The 23628-nt window shown below is 39.0% G+C and overlaps 1 protein-coding gene across 1 annotated transcript; it reads left to right on the top strand.

Moving 5' to 3' along the window:
- The first annotated feature begins 849 nt into the window (after window positions 1-849).
- LOC140234435 (uncharacterized) lies at window positions 850-23628 on the top strand. Its single transcript, XM_072314481.1, has 20 exons — window positions 850-1114; window positions 3393-3592; window positions 4318-4468; window positions 5134-5295; window positions 5837-5946; window positions 8272-8394; window positions 9408-9499; window positions 10260-10386; window positions 11259-11336; window positions 12180-12319; window positions 13344-13519; window positions 16071-16154; window positions 17004-17131; window positions 17677-17792; window positions 18724-18925; window positions 19307-19559; window positions 20443-20593; window positions 21453-21515; window positions 22482-22663; window positions 23624-23628. The coding sequence occupies exons 1-20, from the start codon at window positions 850-852 to the stop codon at window positions 23626-23628; spliced, it is 2808 nt and encodes a 935-aa protein (XP_072170582.1).

Here is a 23628-nt window from a genome sequence, read left to right as displayed (position 1 = left end):
CACACCACCGGAGTCTGACAAGTTCGTCTTTGGTAGAATATTCAAAAGTGAGTATGTGTTGGTGATTATTCGCTAACAAAGACAAAGGAAAACATTGGCCTCGACGGAAGTTGGTTGTCCAATCAATGAGTAGGTGAAAGCATCAAAGACAGGCACGGGTCAACGACTTGGCTTTTGTTTCATCACAGCTTCAATGTTTGCTCAGCGGCGATGGAGTTGTCACAGACTCTTTTACGCTAGCTCTCCGAATGTCTCATTCTGTGCTCTACTTGAAAAACAAGAAGTATGATGGGCGGTAGTGCGGAATATCATTACCTCTGTCAGTTGTAATGTCCTCATCATTTGGGATGTGCAGGTGGTAAGTGCAAACTGTCTGTACTCACAGCTTTGTCTCGATCGTTTTTGTGAACGGCTTCGTTCAAATCACACTTGATTAAAGAGGCTTTGAATTCTACGCCATGATCAAGGCGACTGAAAAGGATAATGAAAAACATGTATGCTTACATAAAAGTGAATAACACATAATTATAATGATCGTGTGTTGACAGTTCCTTGCTTGCCGATATTTTACTTTCCGTTAAAGACAATGAACTTTGAGTCCATAAGTCCATATAACTTCATATACTTCATGTCCGATTTTGAAGAAACTCTCTTATGCATACATTCTGTTAGTCTGGTTTTAGTCTGGTCTTATGAAAGCTATCTTCAGCATGAAGTAGAATTGCGCTTTAAGATTACATATTGATATTTTGTCTTATTGATTGGGCTCTCTTTCCATTTAATTCTATTATGTCCAGACTCAAGAAATGAAGGAGCGAGCATCGTCTAAAAATAGCGAGTTTCGCCGCCATGAGCTTCCAAAAGGAAAGCAAGAAGACCAGGAAGCGGACTGGTAAGTTTGGAAAAGTGGGTAAGGTTTCCCCGCTCAACACGACCGCGGACCAAAATATGGAAACGAAGCCCTCGAGTGGCAACGGCAACGGGACGGAAGGCGACGTCGAGAATAGTTTCATGAACTTATTAACGGAGGACCCGTCTCGGGCGAGCAGTGATGGGGGCGACAAGTTCAAAGACGTGAAACGAAACAAGCGGCTGTCTACTGCAGGAGGAACAGGTGAGTTGGCCAGGAGTCTCGTGCAAGCTCTTTTTGACATTGTTGGTTCCTTGTTTGAGTATACCAGGAATCTCTTTTTGTTTTGTTTTGTTTTGTTTTGACGCTGTTTCGAGATTTGGCAGCTACCGAGACGGAAAATGTACTATAACTCCCTAGTAACGATACGTTTATTTTACCCATTACTTGCCAAGATTCAAACTTCGCATCACGTACAATAATAGACATCAGCTATGCACTACTCAGGAAATTTCTAAAACAGACAGACAAACAAACAAACAACAAAATAAATCGGATTCTCAAGCGGTTTTCGGCACAACTTGTTTTGCTTGAGAGCACGTAATTACTAAGGGCATCGGGGTACTACTTGTACAGAGGTTTGTCCGTTCATCACAGTGCCATGGGAATAAAGAATCACCTTGGTCGGAGCGTATCTTGTTATTGTCTTCTTTGTATGAGACCACCGCATAGAATTGATCTCAGTGACAGTCTGAACAATTATTTGAACGCCTATGCAGTCTGTCTCTTCCCCCCCCCCCCCCCCTTCCTCTTTAACTGTTAGCAGTTCTTTGTAAGCAATCGGTTACCATATAGAGGACTGTTCATTAGTACAAGATCAAACTTTAATGAGGACTTTTGAAGGGGCATTCCACACGATTTTCATAATTTCACATCCTAGTACATAAATCATAGGCTCCATGAATGTATATATTTGTGGAATTTACTGTGGTCCTTGAGCAGAGAAATCGATGCTATGAAAACCCTAAACAAATTACACTGAACAAAGAAGATGACATAGGAGCCTCGCGTAATATATTTCATAAATGTAGCAATGAAATTCTATTCCAATATCACGTGCTTAACAAGTTCACCTGCGTAGAACCATGGAAGTACAATGTTTGTTTGTACCTCCATGGTGGAACTTATGCTTGCCTTCTTCTTTTGTTGTGCTTCCTTGAGCTCAGGACTACTCGTGCATTATTGTTGTGAGGCTGGCAAGTCATCATCCTTGTTCATTACAATCTTATAAATACATTTTGAAAACACTCACTCATTATTCCTCATCCCAATCACTACAAATTCTGAAACTCGGCACCTAGTGTAACCAATAAGTTGTTCATAATATGTAAAACTCTGCAGTCATCCGGAGGTCTATTTTTATTTAGAGGAGCTTTGAGTGAGAGATATTTTACGCCGTCATTATTGATATTCCAAATGCTTGTGGTCCACTCGTGACTGTGCACTATTGTGAAAATCGGCACAAGTACGATACATTGTATGGGAGTGAGTAGCGCCATGTCAGAATTTTCAAAGCAACAAACTCCTTTGTCCCAACTTTTTCTGTATCCGCCTGCAATGTCACACAAATAAATTATGCTCGTGAATACGACATCTCGGGCTTGTGTTTGCCTGCCTATACTTGTGTATGATAATGCGCCTGCTTTTGCTTCACTGAACACAGTCTGTTAAAACCCGTTGAAGACTAAATAATAGTCCCAAGTATCAGGAGTTTTTATCAGGTAGAACGGTGTCTATGGATGGGAAATGAGCATTGTAGCAAAATCAGCCCGTCCTGAACGGGTCAATATTCTTATTTAGACATGAACCTTGCCAAGGTATGATCGATTAATCTCTGTTGCACTTCCCCTTCCCCCCTCAGCCTGCCATCACCCTGCCCACTTCTTCAATCATTTCCGTCCTCGTATTATAGACCTATACCTTCTTTTGGCCTGCCATTAACATAATCTTTCTGAAATATTGTTTCAACAGTTGAAAACAGAGAAACCATTTAACATGAGTGCCAAGCAGACAATAAGAAAAATAAAAAGAATATCCTCCAAAATCTAACAGACAAAGAAAAAACAACAACAATCGACTCAGAACTCGGTGGGCGTGCCGTTTTCGTGGTCATGTGCTTCTAAAGAGTTAAACATTGGAAACAGCATACTTGCATTGCACTTATGAATGTTGGAGCTATAACTCTTTAAGGCAAACTGTGGACCTGCTGATGTTTTTGTTTTGCTTTATTTTTTAGATGTATTATTTGATATCTCCCAGGATGAATCAGAACTTTGTTTATTGATTTCATAAGACAGTATTATGCCTCTTCCATGTTTGATACTTCGGGAAGCAATAAACCTACGTTTCACTCTTATGAATAATACATAAACTTGCTTCCACCAGGTCATCGTTTCCTTTAACCCCTTTATGCCTTAAATTTCATTGTAGTTTGTCTTGTTTTCGAATCTACATGGGAAAAATCACAAATTCTTTTATTCAGATGTCGGCATCGATGCGAACATCATTTCTGGGCCCAAAAACCCGAATGTGGCGAATACCGAACTCATCGGCTACTTCGGTCACCTGGCGATATCAGCTGATCCAAACATCGCCATCGACTTGGAGTACCTGGAGCTGATCCTTCGGCGGGGAGCCGACATCAACTGCACGGACAGCTACGGCCAGACGGTACTTCATGAGGTGGGTTGACATTCCACTTTGAATACTCTAGTCACAATGGTACTATTTGAATTATGCTGTAAAGGATTGGTATAAAGAGGAAAATCTGTCGAATGTTTACTTGGCATTTGTTTTCTTGTGCCATATCGTCCCCTCAAGAAAACAGTGCACAATAAAGGAGGCCGTACCGTGCGTAATAGTCATGATGTTTTATACCAAATTTCACAAACAGATTTTAAGAATTAATAGTAGAATCGTAAAGTGAATTTCTCATGACCGGCCTGAAAGAAAACGGGCAGAAACTCACGGAAAAAAAGCTAAGAGAACCAAACTGAAAATTGGAAACATTCATCGCAATCCAAGCAATTTTTTTTTTTTTTTTTGGCAAACCGAGACATAGAAAAAAAAAAACAAGTTGGCCCTTCATTAACGAAATAGAAAGGGGGAGAGGGAGAGAAGGAAAATACGGTAGGAAAATTTCAGAAATTAGAATCAGTATCATGTTGAAAGTTTTAAGTGCCATCCAAACCAAAGTCTTAATCATTGTTGTCATCCTTGTTGTTGCCACTGCGCTGTTTTTTTGTTTCTCTTGTTTTGTTTTGTTTTGTTTTGTTTTTGGCATCGTCACAGAGAAACAGCAAAGAAAATAAAAATTTTGATTTAAGCATAAAACTTAACGAATTGTCATGGCTATAGGGAAAAAAGTAAACCGTAATATAGATATTCATGCTGCTGTGGTATAACAGGTTGCACGTACATGGGACCCGGACGTGGCAATGTTTCTCATTGAGCGGGGCAGCCGGGTGGACCAGGCCGACTCATACGGTAGGACTCCGTTACACGTCGCCGCTACCGTCAACTTTCCAGGGATGGTCGACATCCTTCTCGATTGCGGAGGTATATATAGGTCTAAGATACATGAATTATTTCTTGATAAATTTAAAGAGAGATCTTTATAAACTCTCCCAAGTAAGTTTGACATTCATTGGCATGTAAATTTCATGATATGCGTGCTTGATTACATTGTTTCATCATCCTTAGGGCCCTATTGCATCTGAAACAAACATTAAAAATAACTATACTGATAGGAACACGAGTACATAATGTTTTTGGATGTGGGAGTGCGTTGCTTAACTCAGGGAAAATATAGAAATACGGGATATTGAAATTGGCTATAAAACTCAGAAACGTGTGGTAAAGGTCAGTCCCTATTTTATCAGAAACACAAGTAGGGCCTCCATATGAAAATATTGCAAAAACTATCGGACATAGGACCTACGGAAACAGGCAAGAAGATTTATAATGCAATTGCCGAATAGAAACCACCTGTTTGGTAAGTATCTCTGATTCTTCCTTGCATTTATGTCTGTCAAAGTGTGTGTTCATCGATTTCTCTTCCCTTCCTTTCTCTCTTTCCCTTTTTATTTGCCTATCTATCTGTTATCTATTCATCTATATTCATTTAATTATCTATCTATTTATCTATCTATCTATCTATCAATTTATCTATCTATCTTATCCCCCCCCCCCCCTCATGTCTACCATAATTGTGGCCTTCGCAGCGGACATAGAGTACGCAACAAAAGGCGAAAACCAAACTCCTCTCCACTACGCAGCGCGGAACGACGCCTGTAAGACGCTCCGAGCTTTGGTCAAGCGGGGCGCCTTCCTACAGGCGAGAGACTACAAGGGAAGGACGCCGCTACAGGTCGCCGCAGAATACGGTCTGCATACATTTTGTTGTTCTAACCTTTCATTGATATTTAATTATCATCGTCTTTGTTTTATCATGTTTTGTATATTCGATTACATTCATCCCACTGATGTCCACACGGGAGACATAATTTCTAAGTAATTTGTTCAATAATTCAAGGAGATATGTATTATTCTTTCAGGCAGAACTATACATCTCCTTCTCTCTCTTTAATTGTATGCTAATTGCATGTATCTGGTACCATCAATTCCCCTGGAAATTTACATTTTCGGACGCATTTCCATTATCTTTGTCAGTATTTCTCATTTAAAAGAAACCAACATGCAGAAACAAACCAAAACAACAATAACAAACAACAACAACATAAAAAGCAACAAACCAACCGACAAACGAACGAACAAGACAAATCAAATAGTCTACATTATATCACTGTATATTCTGGCAAGACTTGAACACGAAACGGCAATGGCACTGCCTTTTTGGAGAACAGCGTGTACATTAGATAGGCTAAAGGTACAATTTTACGATCAGTTTATTATTCGTCGGTCCAGATCGCAGCGAGACGGCCAGATTGCTGCTCGAATCGGGAGGGACGGCGTCGGACACGGACGACTCCGGCCACTCAGCCATGCAGTTTATGGTCACGAAGATGCCCCACGTGGTAAGTTTGCACCAACCGACATTCAGTTTATGCCTCACAAAACGTTATAGGCTATCTCGAATTAACCCATTCAATACATAATTCTGAAATGCCCATAGACTTGATACATACTCGGGCCATCAGGTTCCCGTGTCGAACGGGTAAGAATCTCGGTGGGAACTTTTTATGACAAGGAAAAGAACTATACGGATCGCAGTAAAGTAATGTCAATAACAGCATGCTTGAATTAAAAAAAAAAAGGAACGTGATATCAAGATGCCTGTGCAGTGTTAATCTAAGGTATGCTAAAAAGAACACACACATACACACACACAAAAAACACCACACACACACACACACACACACACACACACACACACACACACACGATTTGAGTAGTTGGAGTGGACACACGTAAAATACATTCAAAAGACAGACATAATATTGAAAAGGAGCATCCATGATGTTTTCGTTCCAAAGCTCTGTCACTATGGTGTAAGGGGTGTGGCTTATCAGTGGTTTTCTAGCTACTTGTCAATGAGAAGACAGTTTACTCACTGCAACTCTGTTAATTCTGACATTCTGTATCTGAAATGTGGTGTTCCACAGGGATCCATTCTAGGCCCACTTTTATTTCTCATCTACATAAATGACATTTGTGATGTTTCAACAATCTTGACCTACACCTTATTTGCAGATGATACCAGTGTTTTCTTATCTCATCGTGATGTTCGAACCCTAGAACTCACTATTAATTCAGAATTACCAAAGCTAACATCATGGTTCAGAAGTAACATACTATCTCTGAATGTGCAGAAGACTAATTTCATTCACTTTAAAGGGAGGAAATGCTCAGGTGCTCAACAAATTAATGTCAATCTAGATGGTACCCGCATTGAAAGGAAAACATGTACAAAGTTCCTTGGCGTATATATTAATGATAAACTTAATTGGAGTGACCATGTGAATCATATCGCTACACCGATATCCCGCAATATTGGTATATTATATAAAGTAAAAAGTTTTGTTTCTGACAAAGTGCTTTTGATGTTATATAACACACTTATCTTACCTTATATTTCGTATTGTAATATTCTGTGGGCAACGTCAAAGAGTTTGACAGATAATATCCTTTTGTTGCAAAAGAAAGCTGTTCGCATATGTACAGGGTCTGGTTTCCTAGAACATACAGACCCATTGTTCTTGAAATTAAAATGTTTAAAAGTAGATGATATACATTTCCTACAGACTGCCCTCTTCATGTTTCGTTCTAAGCAAGACCTATTACCTGTCTCTTTTTCGACAATGTTTCAACTTAACAGTGCAGTTCACTCGTATCCCACGAGACAAGCATCAGATATACATTTAGTGAACCCCGGTACTGCACTAGCCTATAAATCAGTCAGACATAGCGGTCCTGATGTCTGGAATGCGCTACCTCAGCATGTTCGTAATTTACAAAAAATAGTTACTTTCAAAAGGTCGATCAAACATATTCTATTATCAGCTTCACGCTGAACTCCTGGATACTATTAACTATTAAACTTGCTGTGATCATATATTTCCCCTGAAATCAACATTTGAATGGGATTTATGAGAAATTTAATCAATTCAATCAGTATAATTTGCTTATAATGACTTGACACTTTAAACTTTTTCTTGCTCTCTCTTGTCAATGTCCGACAGGACAAATAGGCACCACACATGCATTTCTTCTTTCCCCCTCATGTTCCCATGCTCTCTTTGTAAATACCCCCCCCCCCAACTCCTATCAAGTATCATTTAAACTATTTGCAAGCATATAAAGATTGTGTGCACAGGGGGTTGCAACGATTCTCAAGCTTTAAGCTTATGTTGCAATTCCTTTGCGTGTTCGTAACCTTGAATAATGTAGCTCTCTTAGTGGAGTTGTATACTATCCTGTAACTGCTTCTTATCAATGTATACTTATTATATATATTCTGTCTTGGCTATATGAGATGTACTTGCATACATTTGTATGCATTCCTATTTTGTGAACACGCATGAAAGCTTGAATAAATAAATAAAAAAGAAAAATGTTTGTATTCATCAAAGATTCATAAGTGTGCACTTTGGCGTCGCAAAGGCGGCCCACTTTTGTAGCATGAGGAGCGAGCTCTAAATATATGAATTTTGCACTATCAAACGACATGTATTCAACTAAATGGCTACACCCTCCTCCTCCGTCCCGTTTGTGACATGATAATTATCACAGTTGTCGGTTGTCATATATTGCAAGGTTGGGAACACCCACTCCCCCGAAGTAGGAGATCATAATACATATCTATCTTGCTCATCCATATTTCCTTTTTTTTTACCCTATAGGCAATGAGAGCGTTGAATCAATTTTACAAGTGTGACCGCCCAAGCCGGAAGCAGTACTTTGACCTGCATCTACTGGAACCACTGAAGAAGAAATCCAACCGGAACGTTTATGCTCGGACAGTGGTAAGAACTGTGGTCCCCCTTCTCATGTATCATCAGGATGGTGGATTTGTGGAATGCGATTGCAGACATTGTAAATAATTATGATCAATGTGAATCGTTTAATCATTCAAGTCATTGCAAGGTTAGATATTGTAAGGAGCCCATCCTCATATTTGTTTGGTTGTGTTATTGTTCTTCATTCCCCAATGGTCTCGATCGTCGATCGTTTGCATACTATAGTATTCCATGTACAGAAAATTTGACCCTGTTACTTCCGACTTAATATCCATTCACATTATTAGATGTTCTAAGAGTTAGACATACGTTTACACTATCTTTCCAGTTTTCATTCACATTATTAGAGAGTTAGACATAAGTTTACACTATCTTACCAGTTACAGAAAACAACGGCCTTTTAATAGCAAAGATCAGGAGCTAAAGTATATCTCGTAAGCCCCCCCCCCCCAAAAAAAAAAAGAAAAAGAAAAAGAAAAGAAAGAAAGAAAGAAAAGAAGTGGCAACAAACGAACGCATGCCGGGGCGCAAGCTGATATGTCTGTACAGAGGAACGTTATGCCCTTTTATACCATAATATAATTGTTCTATGGACAGGTAAAACATTATATCAATACGTTCCGTTCTCATCACGTTCTTTTCTCAACAAATTTTTACCACTTTGTGTAAGTTCATTGGAAATAGCTGTTATCTTATGTTGTAAAAATGCATTCAGAGCCAAACTGTAATCTTAGGTGGTGGCTCTCTCTTTACTCAGTTTATATCAGTCGTATCATATCGTTCCTTCTTTTTATTCATGTTCAGTCTGCTTCCTACTAACCCTACCAATCTTACGTATTTGAGTTATCATTTACTTCATATTTTAAGCGCGTTCATACGAACAGGACAACTATATTTACCAGGTATTTACTTTCTTAAAATGATCATGACTTAAGCAGGGTCACCTTATCAGCAATATTGAAATCAAATTATTCTTAGAATCATTATTACACCAGACTTTCCATCTGTTCGATCTGCAGCTTCAGTCTATTGTAGACTTCAACCAGCTGGAGTTAATTGTGCATCCCGTAATCAGAAAGCTTGTGGAAGTGAAGTGGACACGGTTTGGCAGGTAATGCAGTGTTTACTTTATATATATTTTTTTTTTTTCACGTCACTTTACAAGCGATCGATCGCATGCACCCATTCCTCCCCCCCCCCCCCACACACACATACAAGAGAAATAAAGTCAAATCAAAACAAGACAATGAGTGAACTAATCAATAGATGAAGAGTTTGTTTGCAAAAACCGATAAGTCCATATTTGTCAAATGGAGATATTTGCGATTAAAGGTCAAGAAAAATAAAGAAAATAATAAGAAAATTTTTGCTTCGTTTGACCATAACTTCAAAAATATACCTTTATATGTAGTGATCAATGTATCATTTAAAAGGTATTATTTTGTACTTTATGACAGAGACCGTACTTCAAAATCTTCAAAAATGGACTTATCGGTTTTTGCAAACAAACTCTTCAGATGTTTATCTAGATGAGAATTAAGGATAATGTGGTAAGATATATTATGAACCTTTTTTTTTTCTCAACTGACATTTGCCTGTCATATACGCGGGCAACGATTGTCTAGAGGGAATACGGTATGATGATTACAGACAAATCGGAGTTATTTCCTTTTCACGAAGGTTTAAGACTTACAGTTGCATCTACGAGGACAATGGTCAAGATCAATAGAATTGTCTGAGTACGAATACTGTAGTTTGTCTCGATACCTCAATTGTTATAGGTCAAATGCCAAGCAGAAAAAAAAAAAAAAAACCCGCATGGTATACAATGAGTTATTTTGCTCAGTTTCACTTCCAATCGTGTCTGGCAGGTTTGGTGCCTACAAACAGCTGGCCTTCAACTTGCTTTTCATTCTGATGTGGACAGTTCTGGCTTTAAGCCTGGACACTCCCTTTCGGTTTGTCCTACCCGCTGACATATGGCGTCTTGCTTTGGAGGTGGGTGACGGTTCCCTACACAAACCATTTCCCAGAGGCTTTTTTTTTTTGGTTAAAAAATGATAGTTATGAAAAAGAAATAAATCCGCCAAGCAAGAAAGAGCGTACACCTTTGTGAAAATAAAATGAGCACTCGAAGGAAATTATGAAAAAAAAAACAACAACAAATAAGGACAGTTCTACATAACGTTTTACAGATTGAATTTCTTGGTTCTTTTTTAACTCTCCGTGACACAGATATTTAATTAAAAAAGAACAACAAGAAATTCAATTCAATTGCGGTATAATCTCCATTCATGCAGATAAGACACATATGGTATGCAGAAATATATTCTCCTTAATATATCACTGTGCTATTGGGAAAACTGAAAACAAATAAATCAAAAAGCAAGTATACCAACTGAGACTTTGCGCAAGAAATGGACAGGTAGTCATCTCCATCCAGTGACCACGAATGATAACGATAATGACAGTAATAATAATGATAAAAATAATAATCATTGTAATAATAGAATTATTGATACAAGTAATAGTAGTAATGATAATCGTGATCATAATGATAATGATAGTGATGAAGAGTAATAACAATCACAACGACAACGATACCGCCAATAAAAGATAAACTCTTCATTCCTTTTTAAATTCTGTTTACATTTTCAATGACTCATCTAGTCCTTAAAACGCTCACATCGGGAAGTAATTCCAAACTGGGAGTTGTGATTTCCTTTTACAGTTGAGTTTCTTTGACTAAAGCGCTTCAATACCAGTGGTGTGTTCATGAGTTTTGAATTGTCTCCTTGGGAATCCGAAGAATATCATTATACCAGTGATAGTATGGAGTCGATATTTTTCTTAATGTTCTTACTTTGCAGATCTCCGGAGTACTGTTAACTCTATTCCAGATTTTCCAAGAACTGAAGGAATTCTTTGATTCAAAGGCAGTGTTCTTGGTAAGACTTTTATATATACCTTCTTCGCCATTACCAGCACATGAAGGACATTCCAATGTAGAGACAAAAAAGCAAAGAAACAAGATTAAGATTAAAGTATACAGAGTGCACAGGAGAGATGCACACACAGATACAGCGAGTGGAATCAATTTATTGTAAGATATTTCAAGGTCTTCACCGCAAGAAATTATTATCATTGTTTGCTCAAATCCACATTTACGATTATTGCCAGAATGTTCAATATGGGTGGAGCAAATATACAACAGTCAAGTGTATTATGGGGCACATTCTTCTATTTTGTTTTTCGTTTGTGATCTGATATAATCTAGAAATACACAAATATGCGCGAATGATTTTAATGTGTGAGCATTGGATTACAATAGTGATCAGGAAGTATGTAGTTTTTGTAGTAATTATGATATTGAGACATATAATAGTTTTGTGAACAGACTCGCATATGGATTGCAGTATTTCTGATACATATTTGTTTCATGGGAGAGAAATTTTATTGACATTTAAACATTCAGGTGCAATTAGAAATCATTCGACATGATACACATCGTATATATATGAAATACACGATTTGGCAGAAAGCTACAAACCGTCTATATGATGTAAATTGGTTAGATTTCAGCTAATATGGGATATAAGAACTCTGTTTTTTGTTTTGTTTTGTTTTATTTTTGTTTTGGCTGACATAAGGTCATCTATTTTCTTTGCTTATTTTGTTTACATGACAATGAGGGAGATTCTAATGATGTCTTTTTCGTTTCTGTCAGAAAATATGTGAAAGTTCTTTCCCTTATTTTCATTCGAAAACTAATCTCACATAATTATGAGCAGAAATGGAAGAAATGGCGGATGAATGATATCAAACGCGACTATGATTACGCCCATCCAAGATGGCCGCAAGAAAAGCAATACCTGGACCAAGAGATTGCAGCGATCAAGGACAAGTCACCCTCCTACTTCGCCGATGCATGGTAAGTGACTCTTTCAGAATAGGTCCCAAGGTAGACTAATCGTAAATTACTGGCCCTGTTCGAGCAGGGTAAGAAAGTATAAAGGCTGGGTATTTGTTAAATGGAACTCAGAATTAATCTGACTGAAGCCGATCTTCCTGAAAAAGGGCGAGTTTTGTGCGGTATCAGTAATGTGACCGACACTGGGTGCAGGCTGCTAACAATAACTAGTGTTCTTTAGTGATGAATACTCCGTTCATTTCCCTACCAACTTAGAGCGATGATGTGGCTCACCCGGTAGCGTGTCAGTGCCTCGCAATCAAACGGCTCCGCCGGGTTCGACTCCCACTTGAGTCTATAACTGAACAATATTGTGAGTGTAATCATGCCATCCCCTCTAGTAATAAGTAAAAACCCTCTGTCTCTCGGTTGTCTCTTTCTATGAACAGAGAGGTGGGTGAGGGAGTCACGACTCATGCACGCCACTTTCTCGCAAATGGTAGGGTGCCGATGCAGTGGTCTACCCCACTATACCCGCGTCAGAAAACAGCGAATGATGCCGATCCCTCGTGACTACCAATTTAGTCAGCGGAAGGTACCGACCAGACACATTGTGCCGAATATGTAGAAGTAGAAGCCCTATCAACACCAATAAATGTGCAAATCGAGAAGCTGTATTTACTTGAGCCATTTTGTTGCAAGTACGAGTGTCTTCAACCCAGGGTTACACTTGAAACTTTGCCGCCATGAGTGATACAGTAGTAACTTCAGATAGTCGCAGACTTCGTATAAGCGCCATCTATAGTAAATTCTTCTTGTCTCCGGACCTATGATGTCATTTTTTTTTTCTCATTCTTTTTTTTTCTCCTGCAATCTGTCTTCTAACGTTCCCCTCCAACCTATGATAAACTATCTCTCACATATCACCTCGCGTGTCTCTATGTTTGTCTGTATAATAGTATGTCTCTCCTTTTTTTTTCCTTCCCCGTCACTGTCTGCAATCTCTCACTTTGTCTGACATTATCGTATAATAATGTCTTGGCAGGAATGGATTCGATTGGTTCGTCTACCTCTCCCTGCTCTGCGTCAGCATCCTTCACGTGGTCGACATCTTCATCGACTTGGACAGGTTGAGCAAAGCCACTAGTGAGCTCTTCTCGATCGTCATCATTCTCGTCTGGATCAGATTGATGAAGAGCGTGCGAGCTTTCCGCTCACTCGGTAAACTCATCCTCATGATGATTCATTGATGCAGTGTGATATGATGTGATGTGATATGTTTTGATGTGATGGTAAGTTATGTGATATGATGCGAATGAATAAAATGTCATATGATGTGATGTTATATGACGTGATCTGATGTGATGTGATGTGATATGATGTGATTAAGATGTGATGTGATAGTACGTGATGTGATGTGATGCGATATGATATGATGTGATGTGATGTGATATGATATGATGTGATGTGATGTGATGGATGTGATGTGATTTAATGTGATATGATGTGATGTGATGGTACGTGGTGTGATATGATGCGATGTGATGTGATGTGATGTGATATGACGTGATGTGATGCGATGTGATGTGATGAGATGTGATATGACGTGATGTGATATGATGCGATGTGATGTGATGTTATGTGATGTGGTGTGATGTTATTGGATGTGATGTGAGGTGATATGATGTGATGTGATGTGATGTGATATGATGTGATGTGATGGTTCTTGATGTGATATGATGCGATATGATGTGATGTGATGTGATGTGATTTAATGTGATATGATGTGATGTGATGTGATATGACGTGATGTGATGCGATGTGATGTGATGTGATGTGATATGACGTGATGTGATGTGATGTGTTGTGATAGAATGTGATTCGATGTGATATGTGATGTGATGTGATATGACGTGATGTGATGTGATGTGATTTGATGTGATATGATGTGATGTGATGGTACGTAATGTGATATGATGCGATGTGATGTGATGTTATTCGATGTGACGTGTTGTGATGTGATTGACAGGTACGTGATGTGATGTGATATGATGTGATGTGATATGATGTGATGTGATAGTACGTGATGTGATATGATGCGATATGATATGATGTGATGTGATGTGATATGATGTGATGTGATGGATGTGATGTGATATGATGTGATGTGATGGTACGTGGTGTGATATGATGCGATGTTATGTGATGTGATATGACGTGATGTGATGTGACGTCACGTAATGTGATGTGATATGACGTGATGTGATGTGATGTGATGTGACGTGATGTGATGTGATGCGATGCGATGTGATGTGAAGTGATTTGATGTGATTTGATGTGATATGTGATGTGATGTGATTTGATGTAATATGATGTGTTGTGATGGTACGTGATCTTATATGATGAGATGTGATGTGATGTGATGTCATGTCATGTCATGTCATGTGATTTGATTTGATGTGATATGATGTGATGTGATGGTACGTGATGTGATATGATATGCGATGTGATATTGTGATGTGATGTGATGTGATGACGTGATGTGGATGTGATATGATATGACATGATGTGATGTGATTTGATTTGATGTGATTTGATCTGATGTGATATGATGAGATGTGATATGATGCGATGTGATGTGATGTGACGTGATGTGATATGATGTCATGTCTTGCCATGTGCTGTGATATGATATACTATGATTGATTTGATTTGAATTGATCTATTAGTTTCCGTACCTTCATACAATAATAAAACACATATACATGTAATCTGTATCTATTATAATTTATATAGGTAATTTTCCCTCCAAAGGAAGGCACTGGTGCCTGTAGGCTGTATCAATGTCCATTATCAAACGTCATATGTATTCGTGAAGGTTTCAGATCATATCAGTTTATAAGATGTTTAACTTAATCTTGTGGTTTCTGTACGTTCATACATGCGCGTATGTATGTAAATCAACAACAACAAAAATACACGTGATCGCCAGCTGTTTAAGAGGATGGATACTCACTTCTGACAATATCGTGTTTGCTGATTTAGATTATTTTGTTGGAAAATTGGAAGCAAAACGTATAAGTGTTGGTTTGAATGAAAAGACTGCGAAACATTGCCTAGAAACACACATTATATCGTACTTAATGCATTTACTTAATGCGTTTACATGTGAGAAAAATAGAGCACGGATGGTATATTATCTCTCTCTCTCTCTCTCTCTCTCTCTCTCTCTATATATATATATATATATATATATACTCTTCGGCTAACCTGTGTCAAATTACAGCTGTATTTGCCTTTGATACCGAGAACTTTACCCGCATAAGTTCTCCAAAGGCAATGGACAGAGGGAAAATGTCGAAACAGACACAATTTTTTGCTCTGTCTATAACTGTCTGGAAAGACCTTAAACCTGAAATACAGTAGGCCTATCTAAAGGCAAACGTAAGGGTCATACTTTACTTTCATAGGTTCTCAGGTTCATAATAAATTGAAAAGTCTTATCGGAAAATCGGGTTAAGTGTCATTTTTAGACATTTAAAAGTACATGTAAGTTCATCATCAAGTAGAACAAAATAAAACCTTTCAAACAATACCTCACTTTTCCTTGTGGAGTTATAACTAAAGATATTCAATTTTCTGCGTTTTTCAACAGCTGTAATCGCAAATATCTAAAATTAATACAAACGGATTTTTTTTTTGTGACCAAATTCTTCAATTATTCTTGTGTTTTTGTTTATTTGCTTGTGTGTTTATTGTTTTTATCTTGCAGGGCCTTTCATTGTCATGCTTGGCTTGGTGCTTAATGACTTCGGAGTCTTCATATTTCTCTACGCCAACTTCTACATTCCATATGGTGAGACTTTTCGTAGATATATACGAAAATAGAACTTCGTGTCCACTCAAAATAATACGTGATTGATATTTTATGTATAAAAAGCGTCATTACAACTGTCAGTACACCAGTTGCGTGCTATTGCATAAAACTCTTAAATTAAGATCATTTTGTACCAGTAACCCCATCCCCGAGAAGACAACACAACGAACAAACAAACACACACACACGCACACACACACACGCACAAGAAATACGAAACAGATCATGAAAGAGCCTCAAGTGTCAATAAACACACATTCTACGCCATTTATTGGTGGTCCAATCCCATTCGTAACCCTTACTGTTGATCTTAGTTGTTTTTTCCCCTCTTTTTTACATTCACTTAGGGTACAAATAAGCCCAAAGAAAGGAAATGAATATAGAAGCAGTCATAATTATATCCCAAGATCATCCCCATACATCTAAACTACATTCATTGCTATACTTTATACCACCCGAATCAGTATCTATATTTAGTAAACTTCTGCGAATTTGAGATGCAAATTAGGCCTATATTGTGTACTCGTCGTTTAGCTAAAATCATGACCGTGACATAACCTTGTTCCGTAATAAATCAACACTATGATACCATAATAATACTGTCCTGCTTGATATCATCTGCATGCTGTAAGCAAACTTTTAGAGGATACAATAAGTCGATTATGTGGAATATATGATTTTGTTGAAATTGACATTGATAATGTATAATAAAAACGTAAAGACGTTACCAAGGAGTTTTTCGTCTGCCTTGTTCGTTCTACATTGTATCAGTTGGGGTAAAATAGTATAGCGTCGCTTAACCGTTGATTGTGCTTGTTTTGACTGCAGCCTGTGCGTTCTGGATGAATTTTGGCGGGGTGCGCGTTGCTAACGGAACCATTCCTAGCATGTCAACCGTAGACCAGATGATGTACAGTCTCTTCCGGATCACGCTGGTCGATGAATACGACTTTGATGTAAGTTTTTCTCTACACAGTTTTAGCCCATCAATCATTCATATGAATGATAATGTATCTCTCTCTCTCTCTCTCTCTCTCTCTCTCTCTCTTTTATAGCCATTCTGAATTAATAACTCTGTTTATGCAGATTCATTTCATAGCCGTGGCGGGAAAGGTGGGCATCTTATCTAGTGTACGGAATAAAAGTTGTACTATTCTTTGTGTTGGTTTTGCAGTAGGCCTAGTAACTATTTCAGTTTAGTATAGTCATATTCCTGTGTATTAACTTATAAAAAGGCAAGGAGATCAATAGTGTCATTTTCATGGCAATGTTATCAGCATCATTAACATTAGCAGTATATACATGCATAATAAGCAGTAGTAGAAGCAGTAGTAGCTGCAATAGTAGTAGTAGTAGTAGTAGCAGTAGTAGTAGCAGTATAGTAGTAGTATAGTAATAGTAAAATTAGGGCCTACATTGCCAGTAATCTTCCAGTTTACACATATGTTTATTGTCCCTGACCTCGGCATATTCTTGCCATGTTGCTTTTCTCCTCCATCAGCTGATGCGTGAGGAAAACGCGATCATGGCGTACATCCTCCTCGTGTCATTCCTAACAATCTCCGCCGTCCTCTGTCTCAACGTGCTCATTGCCATGCTGTCTAACACCTTCCAAAGGTAGGTAGTGGTGTCGTGGAGTAGTTAAACATTTTCTGCAACCTCCATTTCCCCTTCATCCTACTATAATAATAACAACACGCTCTTCTTTATCCGGGGTACGTAGCCTCTTCAGTGTTGCCACTGTTCTACCAGAGGGCCCTGCCATTATTATTACCCTGTAGTGTTGCCAGGTACCCATTTATACACCTGGGTCGAGAGGGACATTGTTTATAAAACATAATGTCCAGCATGTCCATGGACGTTAGCACTGGGCGGGGAATCGCACAGGGTCCTCCGATTCGGCCAGGAGTCCACGGTGTTATCCACCATGTCCACTGTACATACCACAGCGCCCCTACATGTAATGCACACACACACACACACACACACACACACAGACAGACACACACACACACACACCAGCGGTAATCTACCCCACCCATCCCACATAAACATACGCAAATAAAAATCACCTTTTTTGCCATCCAACGACGATCTTGTACAGTGCCACCATATTGATAACTGTGCTATAACACATGATTCTGTCGTCAAACTCCCATCAAAAGGTCTTAGTTTTCTTTCATCAGTTTTTATAAAGCCTTGTCGATTTGTAATCCGGTGACACATTCATTAAACTAATTATTGTTTCAAGAGTTGATCGTAATAAAAGACGGTGAGCGAAAATAAAATGTGCACATGTTTTTATCACATCGAAAAAGCAGGTTTCCGAGGAAAGGCTCAGAAACCAAAAGGTAGAAGAAGAAGAAGAAGAAGAAGAAGAAGAAGAAGAAGACGTGGAAAAGTGGAAGAGAAGAAGAAGAAGAAAGAAATAATTAAAAGGAAGTAAAAGGAGAAGAGAAGGAGGAAAGAGAAAGTAGCCGGCACAAATCACGAATAGGCATATCAAATTAAATATCATTCGTCGTGTTTGTCGCTCTCTGATGCGCAGGATCTACGACAACGCGACCGCCATTGCCCTTATCCAGCAGGCAAAGATCACGCTGGCAATCGAGGACGGACTTTTCGAGAGGACGAGAAAAAAATACGCCGAGCACATCCGGGAACACTGCAGTCCGCTCAGCGTCTACTACGACGATGATGTCGTGACGGAAGAAGGAGAGGATCTAAAGAAGGCTACTTTCCACATTCAGGTTAGCCCTGTAGCACTTTATTCAGTTTTCTCGAAATTCTTCTTTCGGAAGGGTGCAGTATTTAAAATTAAAGCAGATGTCTGGATAATTTTCAGAATTTTGCATTTGCAAGATTTAATCGGTTTTACTCAAGCCACACAAAGTTTCAAAATTACATATTGATTGGGATGAGGAGTAACAATGTTTTCAAAATTCATAACAAATCACAGTAAACAAGGATTGTGACATAGCAGCTGACATAAAACATCATTTTTATGTCATCCCCCACCCACACACACAAACATTACACGCACACATTCTCTCTTCAAACTTTATCTAACGGAAGTTAATGAACGGAAGTTAGATTTTGATATAACACTCTCTGCCTTTATTATCGTACAGAATTCTTTGATGGAACTGGAAGAATTTCTGCAGGATCAGAAGAATCCAGCCCAGATGCAAGGCATCGCGCGCCTGAATAGGAAAGTCGACATCATGACCGAGAGGAACAACGTCATGTTCGCAAAGATGCAGGCTGACATGGAGACCATGCAAGAACTTTTGAAGAACATTGTCGAACAACAGCAACAAGCGGCACAGGGGAGAGGGAACGATGATGATAGTGATGACGGTGATGATGGAAAAGGAGAACAGAGTGATGGAGAGGAAAGAGGAGGAGGAGGAGATGGAGGAGGAAGAGGAGGAGGAGGAGGATTAAACGATGGTAGTTATGACGACGGCGGAGGAGATGACAGAAAGAGAAGACAAAAAGGAGGAGGAGGAGGAGAGCGAGGTGGCACAAGAAGAGGGAGGCGGAGACAAGATAGACGAAGTGATGATGATGATGACGACGACAGTGACGTCAGAAGGAAAGGAAGACAAAGGAGGAAGAAGAAGGAAGAATTGAGCAGGAGCGCGAGTAGGAGCAATTACACAGACAGAGGCGAACAACAATCGGACACACGAAGTAGTAAGTACAATACCATAACAGTCTGAAAGATATTACAGACTAGATCGAGGTGTCTGCGCGCATGTGAGTTTGTGTGTGTGTGCATGCATGTGTATGTGTGTGTGTGTACTTGCTGATATCAAATGAAATTCAAATGGAGAATATCATAAAACAGAAAAAAAAAATGTGTGCTTTCGTTTATGGAATGTCAAGCTGTATGTGTGTGTCTTGGGTACTACAGCTACGTATTTGTCTTTGCGTTGCGTGTGACTTATAGAGTGATTGTCTCTTGTGTGTGAGTATGCCTGTTTCCACCTGTCATTCGTAAACAAAACATCAGAGAAAATGTTATGATACACGCTTCAAAACGTACACAACTTGGACGGAACAGAGTTCAAAAAGGGTAGCAAAATCCCCCATAAACCTAACATAGAAGCCATCACGAAATACTGCATTCCACTGATAGAATACATTTTATGACAGGGCCTGTGATAAACTGCTCTGAAATACCACAGTAAGAGTAAGAGCATATTTGGATACAGATTATCCACTTTATGATTTTAATTTCTGTTTTTTTTTCCGACGCCAGGAACTTTGCATCTGTCGAGGAGTTCGACCCAGAACATCGAAATTGACAATGACGACGAACCTGCGGTGACCTCGCGAAGGTTTCTGCCAAGGCATACGACAGGAAGAAGAAGTTCTCTCTTTGATAATGCAATGGAATTTCAGCGTCTAGGGTAAGATCCAATTTAAAGAAAATTGAAATGCGAGGGATGGAGGGGTAAGATAATGTCTAATTGAAATGCAAACCGTCAACAGTTAATCTGTAAATTACGTAATGTTAGTTATTTCGAAATGATGTTGGTTAACCCCAAAACGCAATAAGGTTCGTAATTCCGATGATTCGTTAGTAGGCATTTTTCTTTTGCGGTTCCTTTTTCGGAATTAAAGAACCTTCGGAATAACGAGCCTGTATATCCTTTTCGGATTAACGAACCTTAGGAATAAAGAACGTTTATTTTATTTTCATATTAACGAGCCTCAGAGTAATGAACCCTATTTCATTTTCGGTGTAACAAACCTTCGGAATAACGCTACAGATGTTCGGATTGACGAACATCTACAAAGGTGTGTAAAGAATTTTGTGTCAGAATACCGAACCTTCGGAATAACGAGCATCGTAATCTTTATAGCTACACATTATTATGCTCTCGAAGTATTGACTTCGAGTGATGTTACAGTGAGTCAATAACAGAAATGAAGAAAGGAATACATTTCAACGCTATTAACACTGTTCTGTTCAATGCTGCCCTATAATTTTACTTATGTTATCATTGGCTATGGCAACGTCGACGATGGTGCTTAAGCACTGCACACACTCGTGGAATATTCCTTTGTGGTTCTATACAATCTTCTGATTTAATATCTTTCATGGGTTCGTAATTATAATATTAACGTTTCAACGTAATATCAAGGGCTATAATGGCACCTGATTCAAGGCAAAAGGCAAAGATCGAAAACATGGTCACCTCTTATAGTCGCATGTAATATTATACTAGAGGGGTACTCAATTCTATGTTATCCCCTTTTACGCAGGCCTGGCTCATTGCTTCCGCCAATAGCCGCGACGATGGAGGATGGTGGAGACGCTGCACAAAGGTACAATGACCCGCCAACAGTCGTTAAGAAGATCCGTTGCTTGAAATTGGCTTTTAAACCACAAGAAATCAAAATGAAATGACTATTCTCAAAGGATTGTTTTCAGTAACTGGACCTTTAATATTAAACACAGGTTGTGGGTGATACCTGGGTTTGGCCTCAGGTTTCGTTTAATCGCAAATCGAGTTTCTAGCACACATCACGATGATTCAAGTCTGATAAGTTGATTTCAGAGAGAGTTCCATGATTCAAGCCAGTGGCGACCACTTATTCAGGTCACGAGTTCAAACAAAAACAATCGTCATGCACTTGGTCCAGTGGTCGCGCAGCGCACACACAATTATACAAATCACTTTTTGACATCCTTGACCGCAGTGTAGGGTATCTGTTCGATACCGCCCAAGCAACTCTGTTTATTGGTGTCAAATAGGCCTACTGTATGTTTTCAAGCCGAGTGACGATTCTTTTTTTAATCATAGTTAGGTATACCTGTCACATAAAACAAATATTGGACGGTATGGTTCGCAGCTCATACTTCTGACAAAGGCGAATCGGGTGCAAATCCTTGTTAGCGTTCGTACGTCTACGTAGCTTATGTTTATAGGCCCACACTATCACGCTTTTCCATCAGTTTATCACTCTTTGCAATTGTGAATGCATGGAGGTTCCTGAATTGTTTGATATTGGGTCCGATGTGGGATGAACATCACTTAAAAATACTAGACGAAGCAGAAATGAACAGGTGCACCTATCTACGCAAGGCTGAAAGCTAAAGTCCTGCGTTACAAGAAATTATTTACAAAATATAAAGGAAATGACATTAAACGCAATTTACAAGGGTCACGGGTTTATAGTCTTTTGAAAAATGATGGGCACACCACTAATTTCATCAGCTTGAAAAGAACATTCTTTTACACAGGTTTAAAAAAAAAAAAACAATATCTGCTACATTCTCGTTGTATGTAGAGCGAGACTGCTTCGTAGCGACAGTAAGATGGAGCGGAAGCTCCGGAGACAGCGTGAGGAGTACCTCCAGCAAAAGCTGAACAGCTCGCTCAATGCCACCGAAACGAGCTTCGCCGACGTGCCGCGCCCGGAGGAGGAACCCTTGGCGGACATTATTCGGATGAGGCAGTCAGCTTTACGTGGTGGGTTTCTTTATTGTCACACATTTGCAATTGCAACCGTAACACCTTATGTCACACATTTGCAATTGCAACTCCGCTTGGGATGGCGATTTTGTCACACATTTGGAATTGCAATACCTCTAGGTTGACGATTTTGTTTCTGAGGAGCCTGTGTCAAAATCGAACACTGGAACTTTAGGGCAGTTGCCCTAGCTGAACTTACCTGCATATTTCTGAAGTTATGTTGCATTAGCATTCATTGGTTTTACATTCATTCTGAATTTGACAATAGATAGCGATTCTAATTGGTTAAAAAGGTCTGACGTACATTTTGATCAATTAGGGTCTACCACGAAAAGAGAGGATACGAGATCTATACTCAAGTGTATAGAGTATGAATAAGTGTGAAACTGACCGAAAAGAATTAAAACGCTGGGAATTCACTGACGTCATTGTATACGACAATAAGATCTATAAAAACTTGCAAATGCCCCAACACTTTCGTTAGCGTATATCATGTTATGCGCTAGGTGTGGCGTAAAGGTAACTATCCGGAAAGTTATTCTCGGATAATTAATTTTCCTATCATGAAAGCCAATTATAATTGTGATTAACAAATTGGAATTCGACCTTGGTCTGATTGTTACACTGGACTCATCGACACTTCATTGATATGTTGGGGCTTTATTCCGAAATTTTCTGTCACGTAATCCTATTATGTTTCTAGGTAGCTTACAACATCTTTTATTCTTTTTTGTTCCCCTCCCATTTCCTTTCCATCACGTGTCTTCCCCTTTCCTCATCTTCTTCTCTTTCCACCTTCTTTGTCCAAACTTCAAATTGCCCTCCTCCTTTGTTCTTATACTTTATCTCCTTCCTCCTGCTCTTAATATTTATTTTTTTCTTCTTCCCCTTCACTCCTTCTCCTAATTCCTTCCCATTATCTTTCGTATTTCCTTTTGCTCTACCCTAATTCAACAGATTGA

This window comes from Diadema setosum, chromosome 10, assembly GCF_964275005.1.
Source record: "Diadema setosum chromosome 10, eeDiaSeto1, whole genome shotgun sequence".
Taxonomy (NCBI): Eukaryota; Metazoa; Echinodermata; class Echinoidea; order Diadematoida; family Diadematidae; genus Diadema; species Diadema setosum.
The sequence above is the reverse complement of the archived record's forward strand: the minus strand, read 5'-3'. Positions and strand labels throughout refer to the sequence as shown.